At 37.6% G+C, this 13,058-nt stretch overlaps 1 protein-coding gene across 1 annotated transcript; it reads right to left on the bottom strand.

The window, feature by feature from the left end:
• Nucleotides 1-637: 637 nt before the first annotated feature.
• LOC112970186 (GLIPR1-like protein 1) lies at nt 638-12,603 on the bottom strand. Its single transcript, XM_026074286.1, has 6 exons — nt 12,347-12,603; nt 10,444-10,689; nt 7,343-7,446; nt 2,649-2,734; nt 1,074-1,100; nt 638-978 (listed from the first exon to the last, which is right to left on the bottom strand). Exons 1-6 carry the CDS (start codon nt 12,515-12,517, stop codon nt 824-826), a joined length of 789 nt encoding a protein of 262 aa, XP_025930071.1. The 5' UTR covers nt 12,518-12,603; the 3' UTR covers nt 638-823.
• Between the last annotated feature and the right edge of the window lie 455 nt (nt 12,604-13,058).

Here is a 13,058-nt window from a genome sequence, read left to right as displayed (position 1 = left end):
AATGAAAGACTTGCTGTTTTGGATATAGAAGAGCAAAATCTGTATTGATTAAAGAGACTTGAATAAGTTTACAGATAAAATAAAGAAAATTTATTATTAAAACTTTAGAACACTTACAAAGCCAGAAATATGCTATGCTAAAGCCAGAATATGCTTAAATAACAGTATATATTAAAACAAGGAATCTGCAAAGTTTAAAATGAAGCTTATTACCTTTTCAACTTTTTGATTAACTTTTTCTGTTTAGAGGGAGTTAGGAACAAAATACTTAATAGTAAATCTGAAACTTCTCATTTTGAATAAGGGACAATAAATGCATTACTTTATAAATATCAAGTTGTACTAACTTCACAAACATTAAGATCTCTAAAGAACTGTCTTTCTATAGAATCTTCTTTTTACTTTTATTCAGGGCATTCTTTTATTCTAGGAGAACAGGACTGAGTACATAATATGATGCTAGCTTTCTCTTGCATCTAAATTAAGCAATTGTCACTTTAAATATTAGCTTAGCGTGAAGTGTAACAGCTGTTTAATTGGCATATATTTTTCTCTTTGAATTCTAGGAGTAAAATATGACACATTTTTGGTAAATTTGATAATTAATGTTCCAAATCTTACCAGATGCCATCTTTAGCTTAACATTTTCCCAGAGAGGTTTTTCCCACAAATATTTTCCTAGCATGTTAGCATGCTCTAAGAAGCATAAAATAATAACCAAATTATTGTCAAAGAAAGTTGTCTTTAAAGTCATGTCAGTATGACTTTTTTGCTTAATTCACTAGAGAGTATCTTGAGGAGATGGTATGTATTTCAAATCGAGTTATGTGGACATATGCATGTTTATAAAACGCTTTTTTATAAAACAAGCAGCTATAAAAACAAGAAACATCACTGATGGTCTCAAAACTGCAAGAGCAATACAAGCCTCATCACATACAATTCTGAATTCCCACGGGGGATTCCATCTTGAATAATCTATAAATAAGCATATAAATACAAGTCCTATTGGGAATAAATATATTTATAGTAACTAGGCAATTTAAATAACAGTGTAAAATTATAATACGTACAGATAATTTTATCACGTTGTGGATTTCCTGGAAAAAGGAAAAAAAGAAACAGTTCTACCAGCCAGCTGTAATTTCTCTCTCCTTATCTTTATTAGTTAGCTAAAGCAAATTATTCAGATTTACAATCAGGAGAATCTGACAAACTCTCAGAATTTTCACTGACAAACCTTAAAAATAAAACAAAAGCTAAAATGTTTTCTTAAAAGCTAAACAACAGCACTTTATAATACATTCATGTCTCCATAAAGGGATTACTGCTTATAACAATAATGATAATGGAGAAGAGTGACATACTACAGGGCTTTTTTATTTTTAGTTAGAATCCTCTCTTGTCTTTCTCAAAATAAGAAATACTATTTAATATTCAGAACACACATATAAGCTAGTAAATACTATCAAATACAATTTTATGGATGAGAAAGGAAGACAAACTGCTTATCAAGTGGTACCTAACCCTGGGATCAAGTATAACCCAGTAGCCCTTCTATTTCAGAGGTGTCTGCTACCTAAAAATTAAGACCCAGAGGATTGCTGATTGTTTCTAAAGCTATACTAACATATATAATGAGTAAAGTTAATAACTGTTAGATGAAAGCCATGAGCCTTACTCCCAGTTTTTTAAATGGAACTTAAAAACACGTCCTAACTTTAGTCACAGGAAACTCCCAGCTTGTGACTTCCCAATAGGTAGAATTTGTCAGGTCTAGAACTTTCTGAACAGAGACCACGTACTGTTCCTTGATGTTTCATTCCATCAAAACATCACGCATGTTTAGCATTTCATGACAGTAATTCCTTTTTCCGTCAAGAATAGAGTTGAAAAAAAACCCAACAGTTTAAGGACTAAATCCTATTTGTCATGGCAAAAAAACTTTATAGCTAAAGAATTAAATTAGGATGCAGCCCTTTTTCCCACAGATGGAATAGGTGAGAGAGACAATGTGCCTCTGAGAAAGATTTCTTTTACAACTCTAACATGAATTGCAGAACCAGAGTGACTTTCCCACAGTGACTGTAACTGCTTATGGAGACTGTAAGCATCAACTATATTCATTCTCAAATGAAATTTTGCCGTGGCTCCACGAAAGAGTCACAACAGACTCAGTGGCTTCAAATTTTAATATTTATATCTAAATAAAACTGATTAATAGCTTATGAATAATACACAAGCATGCAGTTTCTGAAGGCTCACTTGACCACTAAAGATTTGCTGCTACGTGCTACTTTAAAAAGTATGTAGCTGGATGCTGATTTCTTTGATATGGTGAAGTCAGTAAAATATCAGAGTGCAACAGGAACAATAATAACACATTTAACTACAATCATTAATTATATATACTTGGAATCAAAGGGGGACTTTATAATGATCACTGAGGCCCAGATTCAGTAAAATATGAACTATTTAATTATTCATTTTTTGAATATAAATGGCCTTAAGAATATCTTTAAATTTTTTGTGAATTGGACCTCAGAAAGCACCAGCACTGAGTAAAACCATACATTACACACATTACAACATTCTTTATCAAGTAGTGGCTGACTTACATATTGCATTTTACATTTGCTTGTACTTACTACACAATTTATTTTCACAGGTGTCCTCTTTTGCACAATTACTGCATGATGCTCCTTTTGCATAAGGTTTTCTTGGAGAATTACCACTACAAAGGAAAAAGAAAAGCTTCTATGAGATGCGTTGCCTTATACATAATTTTAAATAAATCATTTGTTGAAAAAAATAATTGAAAATACAATGAATTGCTGACAATTCATTAGAAAACCTCAGAATAGCTTTGAAACCTCTCATTTTCATTGCTCTGTCCCTGATACAGAAAATAGTCTCAAAAAGCTATTGTTTTTCTTAAGGGAAAATCCTCAGGTTTTTATTCAAACTTTACATTGGTAAATAAACTACTTCTAAAAAAAAAAAGAATGTTCTGGATAGAGCTTGGTTTTAAATAGTGGAGGTAAAATGAAAAGGATTTGAAAGCAGAAAATTTTAAAGATGACACTCCCAAAATAGCTTAAAACAACTTATTTACCCCCCCCAAAAATCTTGTGAGCTATTTACTAGTGAACTATAATCTTGAGAAACAAGTCCTTGATTCAGCAAAATGCCTGCAAATGCCTAGCATTAAGTATGTAGTCTTAGTGAAGACAGTGGGATCCTTGCATGCTTAAGTACTTCATCAAACTGGAGACTGAGCGTTTAAGTATAAAGACCAGCCTGCAGTAGTTACCCTGATGACGTTCTCAGAAAGGCTACTTATACAAATAACTGCTGAGATTGATAATTTTCAAGAAGATGTATTTAAGTCTAACTAAAGTAAAAATTGATTTCATGTAAAATGAAGTCAGTAAATGAGTGAAGAAACAGACAATTCAGAAGACAGAATCCTATTTGAGAAACTAAAAGATAGTTTGTACACATAAAAATAGTCTTGGAGAGCCACATACTTTCTTAGTGGCAGTTAACACACTGGAAATTCAACTCTAATGGAAATCTGAGTTTTTGGTATGCCACATAACTTTTCAATTAAAAATGAAACATGCTAATTTACTACTCCTTTATTTTAAGATGATTTAATTTGTACTACAAAATGTTGCAGAATCCATATGTGAAATCTCTAAGAAGACTCCAAGCTTCCAATTTAATAGGACCTTTCAACAATCCATCTTTGGGAACAAGTAGGTGAGATGATTGCTTAATCAACTAAAATTTTCCCCTGGTTTACTGAGATATTGGTTAGAATGGGTCTGGTGATATATCTGTAACAAAGTTCTGAACCGTAACACATGGGACCGTTGTGCTTCATGGCTTTCCTCATCTGGCAGGAGGTCTAGGTACATACTGTCTTCTTCAAACAGGAAAACAGAGTAGGGGAAATATAACAAAAAAAACAGAATAAGGAAATAGAATAGCACTGTCAGAGACAAAAAATAGTGTCAAAAAGTGAAGCACTTTCTTCCCTCTTGGGGAGACTGCAAAGGCAGGAATAGTGGTTGACATGCACCCATTTCCACTTAAAAGGTCTTTGATTAAAGTTAAATATGGATCAAGCTACTTCTTCAGTTGCTGTTGTTTAGCTGGAGACAGAATTAAAATAGTCTTTTCCATCTGCCTACAAACTCACCCTTTAGTGAATCTGTACACAGCTACCAAAACCGTGAGGGGCACTTACATATAGAATCATGCTAATTAGGGATCTTCTGTTACTAATTGCTCTAGAACCTTAAATGACAATACACCTAGTAATTTGGTAAATTCTGGAATATGGAAATATGTCACCATCCTCTCACACCAGAAAGCAATTATAAAGTCCTTTACTCTAAAATAAGTGGAAACCTACAGCTCCAGAAACAGGAGAGATTTCCTCTTCTGCTGAAGTATACTTAAGATAAAGGTTCCTACAGAGAAGTAAAACAGAAGCATTGTTGATACAGCAAAATGCTGAATAAACCCTCTCAATGACATCTAAAATCCAGTTGTCTCTGATGATATTTGATATTCTTAACCACCTAGTAATATAGTCACTCTCATAATTTTGATATGCAATTTCCAAATGGGGGAGAGGAAACTGAGAGTGAAGATGACTTGCATCAGGGATATCTGACTTGCATGCATTTAACTAGTTTCCCTAGAAGTCAATGCATGATTAATCATCATCTCTTCCTGTGATAAAACAGATGAAATGAAGAAACTTTAAAAATGAAAAGAAAATAATTAAAAGAGGTTTGGAAAAGGAAGCAGAGCTGCCACATGCTAGTGTCTCAGAAGGCACTGTTAAAGGTCTCAGTAGATATTTCCTTCACATTATAGAATGGAAACTATATGATTTCAAAATGACTTGAGCATCATAAATGTGTAAAGGACTTGATTTGTTTTGGAACAAGTTGGAACTGTCAAAGGAGAAGGCCTCTGATATGTCACAACGGGGCCAGGGACTGCAAACTCTAACTGGTAACTAAAATAACAATGCTAACACCCAACCTGAGACACTAACAGTTTGCTAGGTCCACTGAGTCCAGTTTAGACAGACAGTTTGGCTTCACCCAGCAATGCTATTAAGTCTCCAGAAAAAAAGGAGTTTTCTGACATCCTGTAAATGTTGCAGCACCCTACACTCACATAAGGCATACAACCCTTGGTAATTTGGTAGCTGCAACTGATACAATATCTGATAAATCACCATAGTTTCTATCTAGTCTTCCCTTCAGGATTCTGCAGCGTGTTTACACTTCTTGCCTTCAACCATGATTATCAGCAATGAGAGTTAGATGTGAGGCAGTGTTCATTTTTTCTAGTTTGGACTTTTTGCCTATGGTGCAGAAACTGAAGAGCTAAAATACAAAAGGGCCGGCCAACCATGTAAAAGAAAACAACTAGCTGGGAAAGCTTACTGGGATGGTGGAGAAGAAAGTCCAGTGAGCTATGTGATATCCTGCTAGATCCAAGGGCATTTGTAAGGTTTTGCTACCCTTTGAAGCAGAATAACAAAGACCATCATAAGGTCCCTGTTAGAGCCAAAGGCTCCTCAGGCAGAATAGATAAGGATTCACCTGCCAAGAGGAAGGTAGGTGGAAGGGAAGAGACTAGAAGAACAACTTAATGAATTGGGCCTGGTAGCATAGATGTGGCAACTAACTTCAGGCCTGAGAAGGCTGCCAGTGCAGGGCATGCGCCAAGGTAGTGTATGCTTCTCTTTAAACAGAGTGATGGACACTCTGGGCAATTCAAATATTGGTGGTCCTAGCAGCATGATGTCTCTCTTCTTCAGTAAAAGGTCTACAAAAGGAGTTAAATTGCTCCACTGAATGAGGCAGCTTGCACTCTTCACAGTACCTCTCTTGGCCAGGCTGTCCTTAAATTGGTGTTATCTTCAAGTCCAAGAAGAAACTGCTCTCTCACAGGATAAGTCAGCGCTAAGGGCCCAAATCTCAGGAAGGAGACCCTAAAGCCAAGTTGGAAAAGGCTATCTGTTTCAGTACCTGGAGTGTGGTGATGATTGGGAGCAATATTCTACATATATTTCCAGACAGTTTAGAAAGGGAAAAGTTGCCATTAGAAGATGGTCTGTCTGTTCTAACTCCACTTATTTCCATGAAGTAGAGGGTTCTTCTTGTCAAGACAGTAGGCAGCAGAACAACAGCATATTAGACCTCATCTTAGAGGACTATTCAGCTTAGCTGATCAGTTCTTTAGGATCTGTAGAATAGCACAGCACACCAACAAGGCATGTGGTGACAGATTAGAAAAGGTTCAAGTGACCATGCTTTATGGACCGTCACTGATGTGAATTACTCATTATTCTGAATTGATAACTCAAAATATTTTAGTTCAGATTATTCCATACCCCAACGAGTTTCAAAATAACAATTCAAGTGCAACTCCAGTCTTGGGGTGTGGGGAAAGAGACAGCAAGGATTCAAAGAAGTTTACAGGTCAGCCTAATTGAACTCCCCAATAGTAATCCAAGTCTGCAGAAGGAATAAGAAAAATTAGGTATCATGTAAGTTCACAAGCTATGTATTTTTTTAAAATGACATGTAGACTGCATATGTACATGACACTTTATGAAATGTGCATTATTATGAAACAAAATGTTTTATTTCTGAACTGTCTGCCTTTGTATTTTCAAAATTCTACTTCTTTAGGAACAGTACCAGCTGTTTTGATATTTCAGAATATCAATTTAAATATAAAGTCACATGTTACAGTTAGCTTTATCTTGCACAGATCATTTACTATTTTCTAATGCTTAAATATTTGATACAATCACAGCTATTAAATGGTCAAGAAATGATAAATATAATTTTATTTTACTCAGTTATACAGAAATAAAAAGCAACAACTGTGCTACCAAGTGATTTTTAAAGATAAAAAAACCCTGAAATGCAACATAAAAAGCTGAACTGCATTAAAAAACCCTGCAAAAGGTAATTCCACCTGTGACAACTGTAGCCTGCAGCAACTTCCTCATTTCTTATGGTTCATATTAAAAAAAAAATCAATAAAGTGGGGCCTAAGATAGAGTCTGGGGTTTGTGAGGCTTAGGCAGGGAATGAGAGTTATCAGAAAAGTTAACAGATTAAAAACAAAGTAAGTACATTATCTAATGCTTATGACTCTTTGGATAGCTGAAGTAGTTGATCAGCATTTTCTCTGATTGCATTTACAATGCTAGCAATAAATGAAGATCCCAATTTATTTTCAACTAAATGTTATTACAGTTGTTTTCATCTTGTTAATATTTAAAATAACAACTTACCCTGGTGCATAGTTACATACAAAAATTGCTGCATTTTTCACTCCTCCAACTCTCTTACAAAGAGCAACAGCACAGCCTACTTTATAGGAATGGTCCCAAACAACCTAAAAAAAGGTTTTTAAAATAAAGTGAAAACTGTACTCAATGGTAACCTGTTGGAATAACTAGATAATTTCAATTATTTTCAGAGATCCTACATATTATTTTCCTTTTGCAAACCCTGATCTGTTTACTCACAAAAAATTTTGCTGGTAAGCAAGCTTTTTAAGATGAACTTCTAAATATTCACACCTCAAGATTAAGCGATCTATTCAAACCTCAAGATTAAGTGAGCAAAATTCTGCAAATTTCCAGAATCACCTACAGAACAATTTCAGTAAGAGTCACTGACTTTATGATCCATGGGTGTATTCCAAGAGACAAAAAGGGAATTAGTGGCAACTTCCAAACAATTTCTTTAACTAGTTTCAACATTGCTAACTCAGGACTCCAAGAAGGGCTTCTCCTGTGGGAGAAAGGTGGTCTGGTTGACTACTAGAGCAAACTTAATACAGGTTAGTCTGAAAGCTATGCAGTGCTAAAGCTTTCAGAGTTATCTTCCATAACAAAGAAAAGATGGCTTACTATCTCTTACAGTTTGAACATCCTCTGCTTATTGTTGGAGATTCTTCCTACACCTTCTGCACATGACTAACTAAATTGTACTGAAGCCATTTAAAAACTGTTTGACTATATACCTAGAAGATCTGGATGATCATACAGTCCACTTTTGGGAAACTGAAAGATGTAATGGATTACTCTCAGGATCTCCCCACCACAAAGAGTACAGGCCTATCAAACTGATTTGAATATTCCGAAAATTTCTATCTCTTCGACTAGAAGCAGTTATGTTCAGCAGATACAATCTTTCTGTAGAAAAGGATCTTAATGTTTAATGACATTACCTGGATCCTGGAGTAAGGACCGAGCATTTCATAGGCCTCTGTGTAACACTTTCACATGTTTTTTTGCACATTTCTGTTGTTTTGAGATTTCTGTGTCGCTATTCTATTGGCAGCTCTACATGACCTATCTATTTATGATTAGTAAATATTACTCATTTTCAGTTTTGTGTCTGAGCCTACAAGTCTATGATGGCTCCTGGATCATGCAGTGTCTTTGCCTATCAATTTTGAGGCAATATGTACTTTTACATTTTCATTAGTGCTTATCCCACGTACTCTGCTTGTTTCTTTCTAGTGGTTAGTTCCCTTTCTATTCCTGCCTGAAACACATGATCCTCCCCCTCTATTCAGCCCTGGTGAGGCCACATCTGGAGTACTGCGTCCAGTTCTGGGCTCCCCAGTACCAGAGGGATGTGGCACTACTGGAGCAAGTTCAGCGAAGGGCTACAAAGATGATTAGGGGACTGGAGCATCTCTCTTATGAGGAAAGGCTGAGAGAGCTGGGCCTTTTTAGCCTGGAGAAGAGAAGGCTGAGAGGAGATCTTATCAACGTGTACAAGTATCTGAAGGGAGGGTGTCAAGAGGATGGGACCAGACTCTTTTCAGTGGTGCTGAGCGACAGGACGCGAGGCAACGGGCACAAACTGAAACACAGGAAGTTCCATCTGAACATGAGGAAATACTTTTTCACTGTGAGGGTGACAGAGCACTGGAACAGGTTGCCCAGAGAGGTTGTGGAGTCTCCTTCTCTGGAGATATTCAAAAGCCGCCTGGACGCGATCCTGTGCAACGTGCTCTAGGTGACCCTGCTTGAGCAGGTGGGTTGGACTAGATGATCTCCAGAGATCCCTTCCAACCTCAGCCATTCTGTGATTCTGTGAAGGTTTTGTTATGACTTAATATTTTATATTAAGGGCAAGCAAACTGTAACAATTAAGAAATAAGTAATTTGAATTGGGGAAAAGAAATCTTAGAAGTAAACATCACTCCAAGAGAAAAGTGAAAAAAACTCCAAAATTCTATGTAGACTAGGTAGAACAAAAAATTTTAAAAAGGTAGGCGCTACCTTGCTACCTAAGTTTATAAAATTTATCATGCCACTGAAAAAATGAAAAATTCTGTCCTGAGATACTGTCCAGTTCCAACCTTCTAAGGACTTACTGCTCAATAAACAGCAAAATATAAATCCTCCAACTTTGCTTTCAAATTTGTTACAGGCAGAACCAGGTGCAGAAAACAGAAATTAACACTTGAGGAGAAATAAGTGAGAAAAGACATGAGAAGAGGTGCAAGAAGTCCCAAACAGAAAATGCTTTGTAAATGATTCTGGTAGCTTTAAGTTCACTATTATCATTTCCTAATCCAAAGTCCACTCAGAAAGAACTGAGCAGTCTAAGTAGCTGCAAAGTAGCTTTTGATACTGGGATAAGAACTTATATAGTCATTTTTACCAGCTAAGATTCGAGTCTTAAAAATATCTACTCTTTGAGATCAGTGAAACATTACATGTTTCGTAATAGCTGAAACTAATCCTACTGCAAAGCTTATTTTTTAAATATGAGAATGAATACACACATTTTAAACAGTAAGTGTTTAAATAAAAACTTTACTTTCTCAACACAGAATTATGTTTGTCAGAATTACCACTGAGAAATCAGAAATATATCACAAATGGCATCTTTTGTTGTTGATGCTCTTTTTTTCCCCCTTTCTCTTATAAGATTTATAAAAAGAATACAGTTTACTTTGGCTGAATTTCCATTTTCTCTTTCTGTTAATATTTCTACTGAGTTCTCATAGACGTTCTGTAGCTAATGTGATTATTTCAAACAGTATCTCTGAACTTACAGAATTCAAAACTGTGTGGGTAGCCGGCAGAGGAACTTGAAATGATTTTATAGTGTTCATCTAGTACTGATACTATGAAATGTATAGGGACATTTTCAGTGAGGATAATATTGTAGTAAAGGCAAGAAAATTAACCAGTGCAGGGGTAACTTGCAGTATAGCCATAGCCTGAGATTCCAAAAGAAGACCCTAAACTGGCAGTTGCTACAAACCATATATACAACTCTATTATTTACAGCCCCTGATGACTTATCTGGTAGGCACAGTACTATGAACTATACAGACCATTCTACCACAGATAGCTCTTACCTGAGTGTAATGACCGCAAACTGCTGTACATCCGTGTGTCTCAAAAGTATAGAATCTGACCTCATTATACCACGATTCAATGGCACCAATGGGAGTGAACATTTGATAACTTCCGAGCCAAATATTCTCTCCAACAGATGTAAAATTAAGATGGCACTGGTATTTCTTCTCTAAGTGTACATTATGTTTAAAAAGGCATTTATTTGCCCATGCCCTGGCAGTCCTTGCCAAGGCTGCATCCCAAGTCTGAAAAACATGAAAGTTGAAATAGTTGTGCAATGTAAAGTTACAACAGAACTTTTAACAATCAGGTAAAAACAGTCAGATAGAATAAAGTGGAAATAAGACATTATATATTGCAATTACATAAAAACAGGCCTTCTGTTATTTAGGCAAGTACCCGTGTTTTATTTTCATTGACTTTTCCTGTTGCAGTACAGAAATATAAACTGATTTCATTAGAAAATAATTTTTTTCCTCCTTTACTGTCAAAAATAAACTTTGTAAAAGTACTTGCTAGCAACTGAAAAAATGTTTGGAAAACACTTTTATCTTCAGATAAGAAGTTACTTTCATTTACATTAAGTAGACTTTGTTGATTATATTATTAATTATTAGCACTAATTATAACTGTTGTATTTTTTCTTTTAAATAGATCATTAAGGATTTCTATTACCTACATAAAAATCAAGCAAAAGTAAAAATGCACAGTTACTGTAGATTCAGATGTACATATACTTTAAATATTTTTATTGGAAGAAGAGCCTCTGGCAACAAATACATACTCCTTCCATAGTAATGCTTTAAATACATAACAGAGCATTTTACAAAGACTGCTTCATAAGGTAAATATGTCAATGTTTGGCCAATAACTCATTCTGCTGCCTCTTATTTCTTTGCAGTGTGTCACCATCACACAACTTTTTATTCTTGAACATGCATGACCTTCAGTATTTGTACTCTACTCATGATTGTTTTCAGTAGCTTTCTACTACCTTTAAGGTACCTAGTTTTATGTTTATGTAAAAGTTTCATATTTCATTGCCTAGGCTTATCAGCATACATAGATTTCAGTACAGTCTTACCCTCTATGCAAATCTTTCAAAAACTCTACTAGCTGCTGATACTGTTTTCTCCTCAAGACCCGTAGTTCTTTCTACAGGCATGCTAATGATATTCATTATTTTTCCTGTTTTTCCTATTCCTGAATATCAAAACTAGGTGCAGCATCTTTCACAAGCTTGTTCATTTCCAAGGTTATACCCCCTATCTGCCATTCCAGCTTCAATCCCATTCATACAAAAGCCATTCTTTTCCATTAATATCTGAGTACACAAGTACTCCCAAGCCTTCCTCAGAATACTACCCCTTTAGCTGTCTTTGCTCATCACACCTTCCTTTTGTTGTATGGAACCACACTAATCATTAAACATCCACTTTTTTTTAGCATCTTCTTTAGTTTAGTTTAACCCTTTCCAGCCAAACTTTTCAAGTGCAATTTGTTTCAGCAAAGAGGCACAAAAAGCCTCTTCAGCCCTGGCACTGCATTTCATATCCTTGCTCTTGGCAGAGAGCCGAACTCTCTCCTGCCTGGATCTGTTTTGGTGCCAGGCCTGTTGCTTCTTCTTAAACAGAAATCCCTTGGGTATGCAGGGCCAGCTCATGCAGTCTGGGGCTAATGTGAACCTCTTCAGCTTGCCTGTTCAGTCACGTCCTTATTGTATGTTGCTTCTAACTCATCTGTCTACAACCGACTTAACTTTCTCTTTTATCAAGTGAACTTACAGATATTTGATGATAAAGCAGTGATCGTGTGTCAGTCCCCTTGCGCAGAGATCTCCGAGAGACCGCATGTCCCACAAGAGCATCCCCTCGTCCCCCGCCCCCACAGCCCGGTCCCTACCATGTACCGCATGTTGCTGGCGGCAGGCCTGACTTTGGCACGGCAGTTGTTATGGCCGCGCACGCACTCCTCGATGAAGGTCTTGTCCGTGATGCTGGGGAAGGCGGGCAGCTTCCCGCCCACGCTGCCCAGCACCGGCCACAGCGCCAGCACCACCAGCCACCGCCTCATGGCTCCCAATGGCTCCAACGGTCGCAGGAGGCACGGCAGCCCCTCCCTCCTCCCCCCCGGGCTGTTTCCAGAACCTTCCGCGCAGGTGGCAGTGCCTGGCCCAGGGAAGCCCTCACCCCAGGCAGGTCTGGGAGCGGCTGTCTGGAGTGGCAGTAAAACCGGCGGGTTTCTCCAGGCATCCCCCCTCCGGCCCCGCCAGCGAGCCCCAGGCCGGCAGACGTTACCTGCCTTGTGGGCTCACACGCGCCTCTCAACGCAGGGGCGGCAAGATGAGTTAACGTTACTGGGAACCTCGTCTCTATCGATTTTGCGTGGAAAAGGTTTAAAGGTTTACATGTTTAATGTAAAACATCTTCTCAAGCGTGGCACTGGCCCTCTTTCTTTCCAGGACTGCCTGGCGGCCGGGTCCAGCCCCGGCGCAACCGCCCGTCCCGTTACGCGCACGCCGCGCTGAGAGGCCCAGGTGCTGCCCGCGCAGCCCCCGCAGGGGGCGCCGTGGCGCCGGCAGGCGGCGGCGCGGGCGCCTCTCCTCTCCTCTCCT

This window comes from Apteryx rowi, unplaced genomic scaffold (assembly GCF_003343035.1).
Source record: "Apteryx rowi isolate R43461 unplaced genomic scaffold, aptRow1 scaffold_385, whole genome shotgun sequence".
Taxonomy (NCBI): domain Eukaryota; kingdom Metazoa; phylum Chordata; class Aves; order Apterygiformes; family Apterygidae; genus Apteryx; species Apteryx rowi.
The sequence above is the reverse complement of the archived record's forward strand: the minus strand, read 5'-3'. Positions and strand labels throughout refer to the sequence as shown.

Bases quoted from the DNA above. Each gene is read 5' to 3' on its own strand.
- LOC112970186 (XM_026074286.1), bottom strand. From the start codon at position 12,517: ATGAGGCGGTGGCTGGTGGTGCTGGCGCTGTGGCCGGTGCTGGGCAGC. The intron at 7,447-10,443 runs GTAAGAGCTATC...ACCTTTTTTTAG, and splicing joins TTTGCGGTCATTACACTCAG to GTTGTTTGGGACCATTCCTA. The intron at 2,735-7,342 runs GTAAGTTGTTAT...TTTCCTTTGTAG, and splicing joins GTATGTAACTATGCACCAGG to TGGTAATTCTCCAAGAAAAC.